At 47.0% G+C, this 18,563-nt stretch overlaps 1 protein-coding gene across 1 annotated transcript in view; it reads left to right on the top strand.

The window, feature by feature from the left end:
- Positions 1 to 829: 829 nt before the first annotated feature.
- The window catches only part of LOC144935727 (myomesin-1-like), a 56,646-nt gene continuing 38,912 nt past the window's right edge, over positions 830 to 18,563 (top strand). The window contains exons 1-7 of the mRNA XM_078862466.1: positions 830 to 970; positions 8,005 to 8,173; positions 8,969 to 9,653; positions 11,273 to 11,430; positions 12,472 to 12,564; positions 13,948 to 14,036; positions 14,660 to 14,722. Coding sequence (XP_078718592.1) covers positions 8,055 to 8,173; positions 8,969 to 9,653; positions 11,273 to 11,430; positions 12,472 to 12,564; positions 13,948 to 14,036; positions 14,660 to 14,722 — 1,207 coding nt within the window. The 5' untranslated portion in view covers positions 830 to 970; positions 8,005 to 8,054. The remainder of the gene's footprint in view (positions 971 to 8,004; positions 8,174 to 8,968; positions 9,654 to 11,272; positions 11,431 to 12,471; positions 12,565 to 13,947; positions 14,037 to 14,659; positions 14,723 to 18,563) is intronic.

Genomic DNA, 18,563 nt, shown 5'->3' with positions numbered 1-18,563 from the left:
CGATCTAAATAAACATGCAGATTCTGATCCACTTGCAGAATTGCATACATACGTTTTTATTTAAAAAATATAAAGCATTTTTTTTGTATACATAAAGATGGGGCTTTATAACCTTTATGCTAAAATGCTATATGGGTTTTACTTTTCACGAAAGTCTCGTCGTTTTGACATGCCTGGACCTAAAATACTGCTGCAGCCTCTTAAAAGGGCTCATATGATGGCCACTAATGGAGCCGCCTGATTTACCACTGCGCCTATGGGAAGATAATCCGAGCTGGCAATTGGGAATTCGTCTGGGAGGTCATCCCTAAATTTGCCGGGACATGATTGACGGCTAGCGATTAAGACGCGGTTTATGGTAATGTTGATAACAAATTAATATAAATTGTGCTGGTGCCCTTTAATGCTTGCCGGCAAAGTTCCTAAATTGTAAGCTTCTCGCTCAAGATGGGCCGGTGCAAAAACGAAGTTTTAAGTTATGCACAAAGAGCTGAGCTCGGACGAAACGGAGACCACACATGGCTCTGGGAAACCTTTTCACTCGCCCATTCCAAACCAGCCGTGCGCAGACGCAGAGTTTCTTCGATATTATCCAGGGAGCTCTGCGGGCTATATTTTAACCTCCTCAGCCGCGCGCCACCATACAAGGCCGTGAAAGTATTCGCATGCCCGAGATGCGACCCAGAGGTATTACAGTGTTTATTATTACTACTACTACTACTATCACTGCTGCCTCTACAGCCCTCTTTGCCTGTGCCAGCTTGGAGTGCATGTCTACCGGCCAACCAACCGTTCGTAGGCACACCCCACCCACCTGTCACCACTAGCACAATCAGCAGCACCACGACCACTCCATCCCATCGCAGCACCATCGCCCTTGCCCTTCAACTGCTGAGACCTAACGCGCGTCTGCTCGGGTGCCACAACCACCATCGCAGAGTCCTGGACCGCGGGCTGCTCTTCGCGTCCGGTGAGTTTCACGCTCGAGCATTCGCGTGCACCCAACAAGGCGAAGTTTGGTCGGGCAAGGCAAAGCGACCTCCGGCCCAAGCGCACGCGTGTTGAAGTTCGATCGCACGGCACGTAACCGACCGGCCTAAATCGGAGGGGAGAGGACAACGATCTAAACACAACTGAGCATTGGGGCGCTGCTCGTCGCACGTTAACAGCCCTGAGTCGGTGGTGGAAATGCCCCGTTCCTGTGCCAGGGGCGAGTCTATCCATAGGATAACCGCAGTTGACTTCCCCACAAAGTGGGGAATAATTTTATCTATCACAGAGAGATGATGGGTTGTCAATCCACCCCCTCGACCAGGTCTTGAACTCGCAACCTTTCCGATTGCGAGCTGCTCGCTCTCACGCTGAGCCACTCGGCCGCTCTCGGCACGTTCGGAGTGGTTGCTGATGGCTGGGGTCAAGGTGTGAGTCGTGGACCTGTTGCACATCAACACAGACAAAGCTGTACGCTTCGCAAAACGTGATAGTTGTCACTGTCAACGATAACGTTGCCTTATAAAGCTAAGCGGGTAATTACAATAATACGTCTTGAAACTGTTTTTCATACATTGATTGGTTCATCAGCGGGAAATTTCAGTGTCAATATTTCCTGAAGAAGGCTAGTCGGCCGAAACGACGACCTAGTCATTTCATGTGACTATAAAAAACCCCATCTATTTTTACTTCTAATCAACCCGTGATGTAAAAGGTAACTCAAGCAGCAAATTAGGAATATTATAAAACTGCAAATTGTAGACGGCACACATTTACTACATGTGTATTGGTATCATGACTGTTTTTGTCCAATTGCTCATATAATTCATGTAGCGTACATAGACGTTACATAATAGCAAACGCATGTGGACGATTCAATAACATTCGTGTTAACAATGATCATGTTAGTATTAGCACCTATAAAATGAGAGACTTGCTAATCAGTCTGTTGTGTGTGTATTTGACATCCTATGTAACAACAGACTTAAAAAAAGTGCATTGATGTAAAACGCGAATGCGTCATTGCAGGGTGATAAAAGGGATTTCATATTAATAATGAGTCTGGGGGCTGTTCAGAGTGTTTCCAAACCTTTAACGAGTTTGCATCGGCATGAAATCTTCGTATATCCTGTCGACGGTGATGTTACCTGTCGTGCCGATGTTTACCTCCAAGACTTAGGATTTCAGATTTAAATACAGCACACTGTTGTTGTGTGCATCGAGTCGTATCGGATACAGTATTCGTTTGTATGAAAGTTAAGTGTTAGTTTGTATACATAGGTATTTGGGTATTTTAAGATATCTGAAAATAGCTTAAGTAGTATTCGTCAGCGTATTGGAATTGTCTACAATACAGCAGCAGTCCAAGTCTTTTGCCAGAGGTATCAAAATAGAATCGTTGCTCAATGCTTAATTAGAGTTATGTTGTCTTCCAACTATCCCTATGGACGATTCTATATGTGGCACTGTGTTGGATTGACAAACTACAATAGGATAGTATTATATTTCTTTGAATAATTGTTACATTTGAGAACTTTAAAACGGTCATTACACTTTGCCATTCAATGACTTAATCTCCAAACTTTTTTTTTTAACCTTATCCATTCGCGGGTATGCGGATGACAGCGTAAACGAACCGCGCATCGAGTCATTAATTGATCGAGATTCTAAATGCTCGCGGTACAATGCATCAATTCAGCTGCGTAAGAATCGATAACGTTGTTAATGGTAAGCCGATTATTTACATTGAGGCGGGATGGCGCACATAACCGTAACAAACGAGACGGACACAAACGAGGCGAAATCATCTACCCTTGAATTGAACCTTGGCCGCAACTCGTGACGAATCAGTTAAATTGTCACATCGCAAATGCTCCCACCAATCGCGCATCTTCGCGTGCAAGAGAGTAATTGTCCGATATTAATTGTATGTGATGAGTTTTTTTTGTGCGGCGGGGGTGGAAATTGAAATTCAGCCCTACATGGAATGCAATCGGCAGGCTTAATCAATAGTGCGTCAAAGTTATCCGAGCATAATTAACCTGTAATATGGCACTTTATTTATTTAATTAGATGTGTTTGTTCATAAAACAAAGACCTGTGGTTGTCATTAGGGTGCGTCAGGTGGTTACGTAATTAGTAATGCATGTTGAGACAATTGACCCGAGGAGCGCACTAATTAATGGGATTAATCGTGAGAAGGGCGAGGGATACCCGACCCCTGGTGTTAAGTGACGCATTGATGGGGCCGCCTGAGTGAGTGTTCATCTCTCGCAGGATTCATTAGGTGATGACGTGAATGGGATTAGCTTGACTAGGAGGCGGTGTGAATAGGCGAACTTGCGATTGGCCACGTCAGCACAGGGATCGGGCCTCGTAGCTGCCAACTCACCTGGGCAGAGTTGTCAGGGGTCCCTATTTAAAAATAAAAATGTGACGATGCCCCCTAATGAAATACATCCCGCATGCATTTTGCTGAATACATATTTACTGTGGCTCAAATGCAATTCCCCTGATGGCCCCGAGTCTTATTTTTAGATACATTCCAAATGACGTAGCAACATGCAATGGTTGGGGTGGAGTGGTGGCGCAGTGGTTAGCACACTGCGCGATGAACCTTTTGTTTGAGTCTTTATGAGTGGCGAGTGATATCGCAACTGGTCCACCAAGCTCTCCCCCGCCCCCCGCCCCCCTTGCCTTTACCAACCTCGACTGAACCAGCGTGGTGAAGTATGGTCAAACAACCCTCATATACAACACGGCATGGGGTAGCCTTCCTCGAGCAGTGGATTACCTCGGGCTTTCAATGATCGTTATACCGCATGAACTAATGGTTACGTGAAACACCAGTGAGGAGTAGTGGTCGGATGATTATTTTACCGACGGTCTGCAGTAGCTGTCACAAATCCCGCACATTTATGGGAAAGCAAAAAGAGAGCGCAACCAAAGTCAAGTTGGGTTATGTTGGAACTCTACAATAGTTGTTGGTCCATTTGTTGACACGGCAGTAATTCTATCAAGGATGCACAGTGCGGATAATGGGCTTTCAAAACAACCTTCAACATGCTTCCTCCATCCCCAGCCTCTCGGGACCGATTTAATGTCCGTAAATCGATAAATGCGTGTAGTGCACGTTTTTTTTCTGACTTGTGAAAACATACCACCTGATTCACATGTGCATGGGGAGGACAGGATACAGAGAGTGGAGTCTGTCGTGTTGTATTGGTGGTTCCAGAGACCACGGTGGTTTGAGTGTTATGTTAGGTGCTCCTTTATGATACAAATGTATATGCGGTGGCCTTTTGGCTCAGAGGTCAGAGCACTGAGCCGGTGACCAGGCACCACTGACATCCTGCGTTTGAATTCAGGCAGTCACTCGATAAACCAAGTTGTCAACACACCGTGAGTCAATGATGTAAGTCTGGGCACAAGTGACATCGCACATTTGGATTATCACTGAACTTGACCAAATTTCAGCTACGGGAATAACAAATACGGGTTTTAATGTTATATGACATTAAACATTTCTGTAGAAGGGTGCGTGGGAAAGTGCACCCCCTATAGAGGTTAAATGAAGGAATCTCAGAAGTAGTTATTTAGCGATAGTGCTATTTAAAACGCGCAACAATATTTCACGGACATAAATGACCGTGGGATGTTTTCTAAGAATACATGTGGTGATGCGCACGCCTACGATAGTTTTTCGAATGAATGCTTCGCCTCATGATACGACACTGGCAGAACATTTAGAATAATACTTGGGAAAATACGAGGATTTATTTTAATTCGCTAATTTATTGCAGTTGAAATGTTGCACTTACTAATTATTGTATTGTCTGTAATTAACTCAAGATGCCACAACACATTCTCAAGGAAAGTTGAGTGCGTTTGCAGATTTCTATCGATTTTTACTCACGGTTTGGCTTCCCGCAATATTCCGCATTACGGTAAATGTTGATGGCTTACGTTAGCACCATTGGATATTGTCTTTCCAAAACACATGTTTTCTCAGTAGAGCACTTTGGAACCTGAGAAATAGCAATCTGGATCCACTTTGTTCTCTTCTTCAGTGGTCCTTAGCTAAACAGCTTCAACTTATGTTTTAAAACATTAATAATCATGCTTAAGAGTCACATCTATCATACATTGTGGACGTGATCTCAAGAACACCCCTTTCTTCAAAGAAGGCGTCCCATCCACTTAAATGACTGCAGGTGTATTCTTGAAATCTATTCATTTCAATTTGTAATATTATACACACTATGAACGACAATTAGATTACCCACAGCAAATGGCAATGATCTATAAATTGCAATGTTATTTAGTTGCAGTGCCTGGCCTATGGATGATCATATTTCAATTTTTTCTGTGCATATTTCAACGGAGGCAATCTGTAACGCAGTTGAACAGCTGTTAGAGTGTATGCTTGAGAAAGTAACCTTGAAACATTAAAACGACTTTGCAGGCATGCAGAAGAGGCCTATTAGCTTATGCAATAACTTTAAAAAAAAATTATATATCAAAGACCATGTGGAGTTTTCAGTCGGTGCTCGCAGCATGCAAATATTAATGCCTTTGATCAAATCGTCCAGAATCCACCCCATCTCGTCTCATCTGGGAAGCGAAGCCGGGTTAGAGTCTGGAAAGTGTTCCGAGAGGTGATCACCACGCACGTGTAGGTCCCATAGGGTTGCTGTACTGGGCGACATGCTGCAGAGGGCAGGCCAGTATCATCTATTGTTGTACTGTACCTGTACGCTCCCAGGTCTAATGCTCCTCCCCGCCTTTACCGAGCCACACTCACCAGGCGTGGCGCAGTCTCGTCAGTCAACCTTCACGATCTGCACGGCGTGGGCTTGAGGGAGGAGGGGGGGGGAGAGCTCACCAGAAGGGCGGTGCTTGTGACAGGTGCTGCAATTGCCATGGAGCGATTGACATGAGTGGTGGCTTTTTGGCACTCCGCCACTGGCCCGCCCTTGAAGGTCTCCAGGCTTGGTTGGGAAGTTGGGACTGTGGCCTGGGCTTGTGTAGTAGTTAGACCTCTTTGTTGTGCTAACTTCTTGTTGTTGTTGTTTGTAATTTTTGTGTTTTGGTGCCGTTTCTTTATTTGAAGATTAATTTCTTAATTTGTTTGGTAGTAGTAGGGGTTTACATTTGCTCGGTAGTGGCAAAATATGGGATTTGGTCCATTTCTATGTATGTTGCACTTCTTAAGCTAACCGTGCTAATTGGAGGTGCGGGAAATATAAATATATGTTTAATTCATGTACTTCGTTATGGGATCCCGGTAGCATGAATGACGCTGTGTAAAATAAAAGTATTATTATTAAATGCAGTGGGGGTAATTTTTTTACTTACTTAATAAATTAACATCTCATCTGTGCCCCATTCGCACGAGCGATTCGGATAGGACCCCCCCCCCCCCGCCACCCCCGCCCTCCTCCACCACCATCCACCACCATCAATTCGCACTCGGCAGCTGTGATGCGACCTAAAGTCGGCGCGCAGTCGTCACTCCCCGCGGGGTGTTTGCTGGGCTGGGACGGTATCGCTTTAGGAGCTGTCTCCGGACGCCTGGTGAACGAAGGGCGTTCAGAAACGTGGCCACTCTAACGGCCTCCATATATAGACGTGCCCAGCCTCGGGTGTGGCTTAGGGGGTACCGGAGCGTGCTCATCCCTCGTCAATGCTGGATTATCCTCGTAGCAAAAGTAGCTACATATGTAGCAGCTACGGGCCCCGCACTTTCAAGGGCCCCGCGCTAAATGCTTTCAAGCTATCAATTCCGGTTCAGTGATTCTGCACTTGCTCTATTGCTATAGTAAAAGCCTTCAACTTTTATGAACGACTGGGTGTTTAAGGTTAGCGATTTTTCATATTATCTGGCTGTATAGCAAATGAAAACATACAATTATGTGACTATGCTGGTAAAAAAGTTTACGTGTTTTAATATTTACGTTTTTTTATTTAGGGCCCCTTTAGAACACGTGCTACAGGCCCCGCACTAGCTTAATCCGGCATCGCCCCTCGTCTCAGTTGAATTGCTGCTTCCCGGCGAAGTCCCCGGCCACAGGCGTTGCGCCGGCGAGGCCAGCACAAGACCCACTTGGATGTGTTGGCGTCCTTCGCCGGTTGATTTGAGCCACGGACCTGCGAGCCGCAGAACGTCCGAGTGCGTTCTCTCAGAAGGGGGCCACCACCTGCTCGTTGACATTGTGCCAACATTGAAACCTCGGGGTACAATTCTCACTCCTGACAACGGGCAAAACCGAGAAAGTCTGTTCTCCTATAAGGCGGCAGTCGCGTGCCTGAAGAACACCGCCTCAAGAAAAATGCGTGATAATAAATAATATATAATGCAGGGGTAAATCGCAGTCCGCGATGACACGTGAGATGCGTACGCAGGCTGAACAAAAACCGAGGTGTGTGGGTAGCATCTAGAAGCATCAAGCAGCATCCCGCTGCCTTGTGCGACGCTGCTATGCTGAGGCAGCCGCACAGCCGCTTATTCCTCCTCGCGCGACGTAGTTCCGTTCGCTCAATCGCGTTATATCCAATTCGCATCTGCGTTATAAACAAAAAATGTTCTCTAATACATTCATCGCGTTATATCCAATTCGCGTTTTGAAAACAACGTGCTTAATAGGAGAACAGACTGTATAAATAAAGGGTTTGACGGGCTGACTGATATCCCCTATCAATAAATTGTGATGATGTGTATAGTCGGCGTGTAACGGTGCAGCAGTTCAACTGCAATTGATTGTTACAGTCCAGATAAATGCAACAAATAACGCTTGCGAGAACCCTTTTGAAGCGATGTACGAAAAGCGCATACGAAATGATACCTCCCATGTTACGTTTAGGCCAGGGGAGAAAACAGAAGCCGACACAAACGAGACAGAACGAATGCGAGAAGAACGTGCATGCGGGATGGTCGGGCGTGTGACGGGAACGATTACTGAGTCAAATCGCGTTCTCAAAAATCATGGCCGTTGCGTGACACGTGGGTTGCAGCGCCGTGGAGTTTGTGATTTGAGGGGACGACAACGACCGCCGGGCTCAGGATGGAGACCGCCGCCGCTCTTCCCTTCTACCAGAAGCAGCATGAGCACTTTGACCAGAGCTACCGCTACGCGGAGACACGCAGCATCATGCAGAAGTACCTGCGCAAGGACAAGAAGCGGTGAGTGGGTGGACGAGGGGAGGCCCACAGGGCCATGTGTGCATTCACACAGGCCCTGTGGTGTCATGAGCGCTTCGGTATCGTGGAGCCGGTTGGAGTCTCTTGTGAGGCTGTGTTGAAAGACTAGAGAAGCAGATAATATGTCCTCATTTACTTATATAATATTGTTTTTTACTAATGTATCCATGAGAGCCACACTGAGTCGTAAAATCATTTTTCAGGTTTTTATTTTGCGTTGTTCTAAGCCGATGTGCGAGTGCTTGTGCACGTGGGAGGGAAACCGGAGTGCCCGGAGAAAACTCACACATACAGATGGACACAGATGGCGATTAGCCCGCTTGCTGTACTGCCATCTCCTGGGGAGCCAGGGTATGGCACCTCGTCGATGCCAGCAGGAAGGGAGCTTCACAACATTCGCGTGATCCACCAACCCTCACCCTCAAATTGCTGGATTTCAGGCGTGCGTAGCCACCAGATACAAAAATTTAAGTTTTTTTACACAAGCCATCGGCCACACAACCTAGGTGCTGAGGAATAGGCAAATGGGTGAAAAGGTCGGATACGTGAACTTAATCCGTAATTATCCTGGCCTCTTCCGTTCTCATCTGATTAAAATAAACTTGAAACTGGACACCTACGCGGGTTAATTCATCTGGGCGGGATGTATGTGGCCAGATGTGCGACGTCGTAGTGTGCCTGCAACTGCGAACACATTTCACGTGCGGTTCTCAACACAGGACTTCACCACCACTTGCGCCCACGTTCCGCGTCCGCTTCTCTCAACTTTGCGAGCAGCGTTGAAGACGACGCCGAGTCCGAAGGCGGCTTCGTGCAGCGGAGAAGCGTCCGGAAGCGCCAGGAGCAGGTCAGCCAGAAGCACCAGGAGAGCCTCCACGTGACGAGCAGCCACAAGCAGCAGCAGCAGCAGCTGCAAGTCTCCAGCCGCCAACAGCAGCAGCAGCAGCTGCACATCAAGAGCAGCTTGAAGCACCGGGAAGCCGAGGGGATGCACCTGCAGCAGCAGCAGCAACAGGTGAAAGGGCTGCATCGGCAGCTCGACAGCGGGAGCCACTTGGCCCATGATGATAGCAGCCATCAGCATCATCATCTTCAGCAGCAGCAGCAGTATCAGCAGCAGTATCATCATCACCAGCAGCAGCATCAGCAGCAGTATCATCATCAGCAGCAGCAGCAGTATCATCATCAGCATCAGCACCATGTGGTGGAGGTGTGTCTCGATTGCCACGAGAAGAAGCTGCGTGAGCAGCAGCAGCAAGAGGTGATCGGGAACGGGCTGGGGGTCGCGCAGGGGTACAGGCTGGGGGACGCGCAGGGGTACGCGAAGCAGCAGCAGGGCGTCCACGCGTGGTCCGTGGATGACGCCGAGGAGGACGAGGAGCTGGAGGAAATCGCCCGCACCGTCAGATCGTCCCGCAAGGAGATCCGCAAGAAAGCCGCCCAGCTCGCTCTGCGCAGGAAGGTGCGTCAGGGCAAATTGATGACACTTTGAGACTGGAGCGTGCCTTTGCCTAACTGCAACCACTGTATACTACTGCTGTGAGTTAACCGCATCGTCATACTACAATACTCTGTTTTATCATTGTTGTAGTAAGTGCACACAGCTTGCAATCGTCGCCAACCCAAGCACCCGCAAGTCAAGCGGTGCAACCAAGAGAGAGAGAGCGAGTAAGGGAAGGAACATAGTATCTGCTCTTTAGGTGTCATAGGAGCAATGACACCTGGGGTGGTGACGTGGGTCTGCGGTGGCGTACATTTGCCGCTCGCTACGGAGGATTTCCAGTTCGAGGCCAGCGGCCGCCCCGGTTAATGCTGCACGTGTATTCAACATAAATAACCGCCATCAGCTTCACGGTGGATGTTGTAAAAAAACAAACAAATCCCGTGAATAGTTACTCAGTAAAAAAGAGGAAGGCCACGTGTGTCACCAGCTTGGGTCCATAATATATTTTTGTTTAACTTAAATTATTCGTGCATAGGAACATCGTCCCTGCCGGGAGGACTGATATCCATGTGCTGGCCGGTGCTACAGTCATCCTGCGCCACACAGGGACAGCTGCCACTGGTGTCCCCTTGGCTAGACTGTGAGCAGGGAATTGGGATGGTTGAGATAAGACGTGATGTCATGCGCTTTTTGAGTTGCTTAGGCCATCCCTGTACGAGTGTTCCGTCTCATCCAATCCGTGTTCAGTCACCGCTGTGCTGGAGGTCAAAACACTTCCCTTCTCTATCATCTCGGGAACTCCTTTGCCAGTACCAAAATATGAGAATAGTTTTTCCCCTTTTTTCTGGCAACAAAACAAGTGTTGAGATGTTGAAACACCAAACTGAAACCTTTTACAAGGAATCATGTCTGCATTATCCACAATACTTGTGGTCAGAATGCAAAAAAAAACATACTCTGATAATATATGCATTGTCCTTGAAACTGATTGGTCCACACCAGAGACAGCTTTCTTTTGAGCCTCGTCTCAAAAGGTGTTAGACCAGTCTCTGGTGTGGACCAATGAGTGTCAAGGACAATGCATCTATTATCAGTGTGTTTTGTGTTTGTATTCTGACCACAAGCATTGTGGTTAAAGCAGACATGATTCCTTGTAAAAGGTTTCAGTTTGGTGTTTTAACATCTCAACACCCGTTTTGTTGCCAGAAAAAAGGGGAAAACCTATTCTCACTCCGCTTCTCTCTTTGCTAATTCCCTCACACCGCTCGACTTTGGAATTCCCTCCCAGAATCCTTGTTGTTGTTGTTTCAAACATATTATAATAACCTTGCTCAATTCAAGAAAACCTGTTAACTGTCTTCTGCTACAGCTTTAATAGGACTGCTTCTTGTTGCTGGACGCTTGACATTTTGGGCATTCAGAACTGTGGCCTAGCAAGTGTAATTTATATAAATAAATAGATCGGCAGATGTCTCCCTGTTGATGTCTCCCTGTTGATGTCTCCCTGTTGATGTCTCCCTGTTGATGTCTCCCTGTTGATGTCTCCCTGTTGATGTCTCTCTGCTGATGTCTTCATGTTGATGTCTCCCTGTTGACGTGGCCCTGCTTGACGATGACTCCCGATGGGTACCGTGCAGATCCTGGACAGCGAGGAGTACCAGGAGCGCGTGCGGGATGACAAGGTGCAGCACTCGCCCGAGTTTCTCATGAAGCCGCGGTCGCACGTCGTCTGGGAGAAGTCGACCGCACGCTTCAACTGCACGGTGCAGGGCAGGCCCACGCCCCACGTCAAGTGGTGAGGACTTAGTGTTGCCTGCCACTGGGCTGGCACGGTGTCCCATCTGCCCAATCTGCCAAACCATACAAATAGATGGAACCTGCAGAATGTGACCAACGGCCTAATGCACCGCGTCTTACTTGAAGGAAAATGTATTTTTTCGCATTGCTGCTGGACATGCATGTGGGCTGCTTCTGCTGCTGCTACATCGATGTAACGGTCAGCACAGTGGACTTTGCAATGCAGAAGTCGCCAATTCGATTCCATCTCCTGCAGTAAGAGTTGAAACAATGACGCAATTTTCTTAAACCAACCCTTCCCCCGGGCCTCTGTCCACCCCACAATATACTCGGGTACACCACATTTATTCACTTGTCAGGTGGTGTGTGGTGGGGTCACGTGTGGTGGGGTCAAGTGTGGGTACTCCCAACTCTTACAAGACATCTGAGCGTGGAAGAGTAGCTGATGAGAGTAGAAAGACCGCCGCTATTTTAATTGCCATGTTATTCTACGATATATATTATCTGAACTGGTCCTGGATAGCCCCAGCCCATCCCCTCTCACCGACGAGCACGGTGACGTATGGTCACACTATCCCCATGCTCCAACGCGGCGAGGGGAGGCATTCGCCCAGGAGTGGATTCGCAAACGGCCGGAATGTTTTCTTTCTTTCTTTAGATCTCTACGAGGTAAGGACCATTTGTTTTGTTGATGGCAAGATGTTAACTTCCTCGCCTGGTATGCAGGAGGTCGTGGCTTCAATCTCGATCCTGACGCCTGCATATTTTGAGTTTGCATGCTCGTCCCATTGTCGTGTGGATTTTTCCTCCGGGTCCTCCGGATTTTCCCTCCACATTTATGAACACACTTTGAGAGTATTTGGCTGATATCAATTTCCACGCGATAAGCCCCTTCGTTTAACTATCGTTTGTGCCCAGGTCACTTGTGAAAAAGAGCTATACAGCTCAGTGGGCCTTGCCCGGTAAAAAAGAATTAGTTTAGTTTAGTCTTGTCGGCTGCGTCTTTAATGTGCGCGGTTGTGTCTCTGTTGCGCTGCAGGTTTAAGAACAACAAGCCCATGGATGTGCACCGCGAGCCGGGAAAGTACCGCATCAGCAGCAACTACGGCGTCCACGCACTGGAGATCAACTGGTAAGGGCCCCCAGCTCCTTGAGGCCGAGAGCCCAGAAGCCACGCGCACGGACATCCTGACTCCGTCTTCTTGGTTCTTTCGGTAAAGTCACGTAGAAGGGAAGTAATAAAATAACAAAAATAAAACATAATAAAATAAGATAATTATTTTAATTTGTTTTTTTTATTACTTCCCTTCTACGTGACTTTACCGAAAGAACCAAGAAGATGAATCCCTGCAGTCACGAAAGCTTTAAATCGAAAAATCCTGACTCCGGTCGAGGAGTCTGATGCTCACATCGAGGAGGGATTCTGTTGTCAAGCTCATGATCGTCATCATGATCGTCATCATAATCATCAGCAGGGATCATAGGTCGGTAACCAAAGTAACGAGGAGAGACATTTTTTTCGAATTCGGTAAAAAAAACTTTAATATTTCAAGAGCCGCAATGCATGTGAGTACGAGACGGTGGGTCCTTCATAAATAACGTCACTTATCATCCTCAAACAGCCGCATGTGGCTCCGTAGACGCAGGTTGCCGACTCCTGGGCATGATCGATTCCCTGCTGGATGAAGACGTCCCCAAGTTGCCGCCGTGCGTCAGGGTCCTGCGATTGAACGACCCGTCGAGTATCTGCACCTGGAGCTGATTTCAGCTCCATCTGCGTTGTCCATGTCCTGTGTAAAGGAGGGCGCCTGCTCTGCAGTCATCAGCAGGCCAGGCTGAAGGGATGTCCACAGGCCTCGCGATGGCTGATCTGTAATATTACATGAATGGCGAGTCAAGTAGAAAAAGTCCCACTCCAATTCCCCAACAGCTTAGTCAGTGCTGGTGCTGAGTCTTCAACAGTAAAACCATGTTACATAACTTGGCATTGCAAAGGACAATATACAATAACGTTGATTTAGTTTTCTCTTATTATTGATGATCTTGTCTGCATCACTTGGCCAATAACAATGTGCAGGGTGTCAGAGTTCACCACGTAGGATTTGCAATTATAATATTTTGAGTTGAGGTATAAATCATCCTCTGTCTCTCCTACCCATTGGCAAATTCTGGATACTGATTCTTTACAACCCATCTGATGTGTGGTTGCCTGTGACCAATTCACTGTGGATGTGCCCAATCTCACTGGGCTCTTAGAAGCTAAATAGGGTTGACTGTGACTAGTACTTGCATGGGCAACCATCAGTGCATACTAGGCTGCGAGATGGCCAGGAGACGGCAGTACAGCAAGTAGGTTCAGTCCGCAGGTCATTCACAGCAATGGAACCATTCACAATGCGAAAGGAGTAGCCGCAGCACGGCTCATGGCACGGCCGCGCCATGCAAACGACTTTGCCTATCGCTGTACAGTGTTGCCCATGGGCGGCTGCTCAGTTAACGTTTCATGTAATTGCAGGTGCAATGAGGATGACACGGCTCAGTACCGCGTCTCGGCCATTAGCACCAGAGGAGAAACGTCCAGCTTCGCCACTCTGGTGGTGAAAAGTGAGTACCCACCTCACCTCACCACCCCCCCCCTCTCTCTCCCTCCTGCCTTCAGTTGAATTTATCTTACCACTCAGACGTGGTACTAAAAATTTATGGTATCGCGCAAGGTTAATCATAATTTGTGTAATTATTGTCACATTAGGTACGATGTCGGAGTAGGCGTGCACGTGAGAACTGATTGTTGACGATTTATACTAATTATATGTAAATCATATGACGAGCTAACTGAGTTGACAAAAGTAATACGAACAAGACAAAACGTGAGATGCAAATACACAAAATAGAAAGGGAGACGGTAAAAAATGAGATCAAGAACCTATTTGGTCTTGAATCGTAGCGCCACCATAAATATTTGTGACAATTCAATCAAACGGCTGGCGTTGCGGTTTTGTTGCAGGCCTCGCTTTCACCATGTCCACAAATCAATGGGGAATATCCAACTTTCGGCTCTTTCTGATGTCACCATTGTCCCGCTCGATTTTGTAACCTCGGATAGCTGAAGGGAGTGATCGCGGGGGGGGGGGGGGGGGATAAACGAACGAGCGAGCGAGCGAGCGAAGCAGTTTCAGGCATTTCCTCCTTTTGGTGGAACTCAACTCCCGTGTTTTGTGTCACACCAGGATTCAGGAGCGAGTTTGACGAGACCTGCTTCTACTCCGGGATCTCCACTTTCCCCTTTGACTGTGAGTCGCTTGAGCTCAGAGCACCTCCTTTTTGCTCAGAGGCAGTTAAAAACAATTTGGCCTGGGTTTGCAAATCTTCCGATATGGGAAATTGGAGGTGCAATGCTTCCCATTGCATTTATTTTATTTACATATATATGTATGTATGAATAAGAAAAGTATGTTTTTTTGGCTTTCTAATTTTTTTAATATATCAGCCTGGCGTGATTTGCAAACCTAAAAGAAAGTTTCTGTTCTCTGACCGTGAGTACGCATGAATCTGCGGATGTGCTGCACGGGTCTGCATATGTTGTTTTTGGACCATACCGCATGTTACTTGGCACGAAGAAGCTCCTGGTACATGGAACGAAACGTCGGACATCATGCCAAACAACATATGGTACAACCCGAACACACATTAGTGTAGATAATCATCGCCATTACCACCACCAGCGCCATAACTTCTATCCATCAGCCCCTTCTCTTGTCAATCACCATCATTCACTCATTATTTACTGCCGATCTTTTAATGTCTCTGTATGCATGGGTTTTATTGAAGAATGTTTATCACGGTTATGCTAGCAATTTTTAAGAGAAACTCATTTTCAAGGGTATATGTTTCTACGGACATTTGAGAAACAGAATGCAACGTGCAAAGCATTTGACGGAAATGCAGCATAATTTAAGCAATAGTCTCCTCAACCCCCCCTCTGCTTCCGTCCAACTAACACTGTCATTTGGTGGTTCACCGCAGATATTTCATTGGCAGGCCGCGTTTGGTGGGGTAAAGTGTGCGTACTGCTACTTCTTGCCAATGTGGAACAGTAGGCCAAGAACCCGGTAGAGGGGTTCTCATGCCAGGCATAGGAAAGAAAGAGCAGGACTGCACTATTACCTTTGCACCTTTTCCATGGCATCTTAAAAAAAAAAAGTGTAAGCAACTCCATGAATCACATTATATAAATATGTAAAAAAAATACATTTTATGAACGTGCTTCAAGATGTTCTCACAGACTCCTGGACGGTCGTGCCAGATGGCGGATTTCTTGTTGCGAACCGAGCCCTTGGCGTCTGCTCCGGGGATTGATTTGAATGTCATCCATGCCCAAGAGTGCCTCTTGCAAAGAACACGCACTCGGGAGCTGACGAAGGCCTTCCTCCAGCTGACTCGTAAAGCCAGCGTGGTACTTGTTGCGAGCGATTGCTTTGAGGACGAGTGCGTGGGCTCTCGTACAAATTGCTCAGAAGCGCTGATTTCAATATTCTTTCTCGAGACGTTGTGTGTCGTGCGTACTTGGAATTCGTTTTCGATAAGCCCCTTCGTTAAGTGTCAAAATCCCACGGAAAAATACGTGCGACTCTCTTTACAATTACGATAGCGTCATTCATGATGATATACAAGACACGGTGGTCGATCCGCAGCTGTTTGAGGGCCTACCCACGCAGTGCAAGTCACGGGGGTTTTTTGACCATACCTCACCACGCTGGTCACGTTGGTCAAGACTGGGAGCGTAGCGGCATAGTGGCAGGAATGGCACAGCGGTAACACTTGTCCACCTCAGCAAGAAGGGAGCCTGGGTTCAATTGCCGACTCAGGCACCTATCTGTGTGAAGGTCGTATGTTCTCCCTCTGTTCTGCATTGGGCTTCTCCGGTTTCTAGTTTCCACGTACTAAGTGTTGGCCAAACATCCCAATTATGAAAAAAAAATACCTCTTTTGGTTTATGCACAGCAACATATCCACGGACGGTGACAACTTGGCAAGACCGTCCTGAAAACGAGTCTGGAGACTCGGTGAGGCATTCCTGGGTACAAAAGCCTAAAAATAATAATAACAATAGTCATGGGTGCACACAGCCAACGCATGGTGGATTTTACTACACGGCCCTCTGCTTCCCCTGATGCAGCCTTGTGGAAAAACAATAATAATGTATGCTGAACTTCTTTCGCACCGTACGTAGCCAACCGCGCTAACTGGAGATGCTGATGTCTCATAGAGCCTCACCCATCTCAGTCTCAACAGGGACCTGCATTAGGGTGTTTGGTTGTGTTCATTTAAGCGTGCGGTCGGTGGTTACGCACGTGGCCTGCGATACCGTGGGCGTCGCCGTGCCTCTGCCCTGTCTCGCCAGGAGAGGGCAGTACAGCAAGTGGACTCATCGCCCTCTGTTTCCACCTGTATGGGGATAGAGTGTTGCACCTCTGACGCGCGTGGGTTTTCTCCGGTTCACTCGCACACTTGTATAATAAACACGCATCATCAATTGGCTGAAACCATGTTAAGATAAAAACCCAAAAGGGGCATGACCCTCCTGATAAAGAGTCACGTGACCCAATGTGCCTCTCCTGGATAAATAAGTGCAATATTAGGTACGTTGAACATTATGAACAGACATATTCATTTGTAAGTAAACCAGAGTACCTGCAGAAACCCCATGCGTATAAGGAAATAAAACTCATAAGGCCCACACAGATGGGTTCAACAGCTCATTCGCTCTACTGCTGTCGTCCGCTGAGCGCCTCTCCACCCTGTGGGTTTGGGAGTTCTCACAAAACCCGCGTGATCCACCATCCCGTGCCTCGAAAGTGGCGGCTCACAGGCACGCACCAACGACACAACCGCCTTGAAGTAATACGGAAAAATACAGACTAGAAATGAATAGGAAAATAATCTATCAAAAAAATTACGTGTAACATATTGTGCAGGCATTTAAGTGTACTTGTCTGTCCCTAGCTCTTCAGACAGACCTGTCACAGGATTCAATTTGTTTCCAAATCTCGTGAAAATAGCTCTCTCTTTATATAACCGGACGAATTAGCATATTTATAGCTTTGCAGTGAAATATAATTTCCTTTCAATGCGAATCTGTTATAAATGTCGGGCATGCGGCCACAGTAGCAGAAGGTATGGACGCTCGTAGTATGATGCGTATGTCAGTCCCTGACTAATGCCACACAATTTGCTTGCAGCACTTTATCAGCGGAGATGCCGTTTAAAAATAGTTTGGCTCCTACTGCGCCAAAGAATTCACCGCGCGGCCACTTGAAAGCCGGAGATAATGGGATGGAAAATATTGCCACTGTGGAATGGTTGTACCGTTGACACCGAGCACACTTAAGAGTGTTAATAAAATGTAAATTAGCACGAGTAATGTGACCTACGAGAACTGGGCAAATGTTATCGATGTCATTGCAAAGTTGTAAGTTTGTATTGTATACGCAGATAGAAACATATATTCAGCTTTTGAATTGCGTAAACTGTGCCCATTGCATAAAATAATTATAATCAGTTGTTTGTCAATCCGCTGATAGCTTAAACGCCTCCCCATGCCGTATCGGTCATTTAGGGTTGTTTGACCACACTTTAACGTGCTGGTCACCACAGTTTGGTGAAGGAGATGGCCAGAACGGGGTTCCAATATTACTCGCCGCTGATGTTGGCCATGGCGAGGAATCGAATTCATGTTGCTGGGTTTAAGTTCGTTGAGATAAACTTCATGATAAACTTAATGAGAGCGATTTTTACATCTCATTCTGAGAATGGCTGTGATAAATCGTGATGCAAATATCTAATTTCTATACCCTTGGAGAATGCATTCATCTTTGGAATAGAGTGGGTTTTGCCCCGGCAATCTTCCAGGTAATTGTGGGACAAGATGCGGGTGCACTTAAAATCAGTGTGGTGAAGTATGGTCAAATAACCCTCATGAGCCGCACGGCGTGAAGATGTCTCCATTTCAGCAGCCGATTAAAATATACGGAGGGACATTTGCAGATGAAATGTCTTGTTGTCTCCTTCTTGCTCATGTCTCTCCTTCCCTCTCCAACCCATTTGCTGCCCATCTCACCCGCTCTGCTGCAG

The sequence above is a fragment of the Lampetra fluviatilis genome, chromosome 14, assembly GCF_964198595.1.
Source record: "Lampetra fluviatilis chromosome 14, kcLamFluv1.1, whole genome shotgun sequence".
Lineage (NCBI taxonomy): Eukaryota > Metazoa > Chordata > Hyperoartia > Petromyzontiformes > Petromyzontidae > Lampetra > Lampetra fluviatilis.
This window is presented reverse-complemented; position numbering and strand designations above follow the sequence as displayed.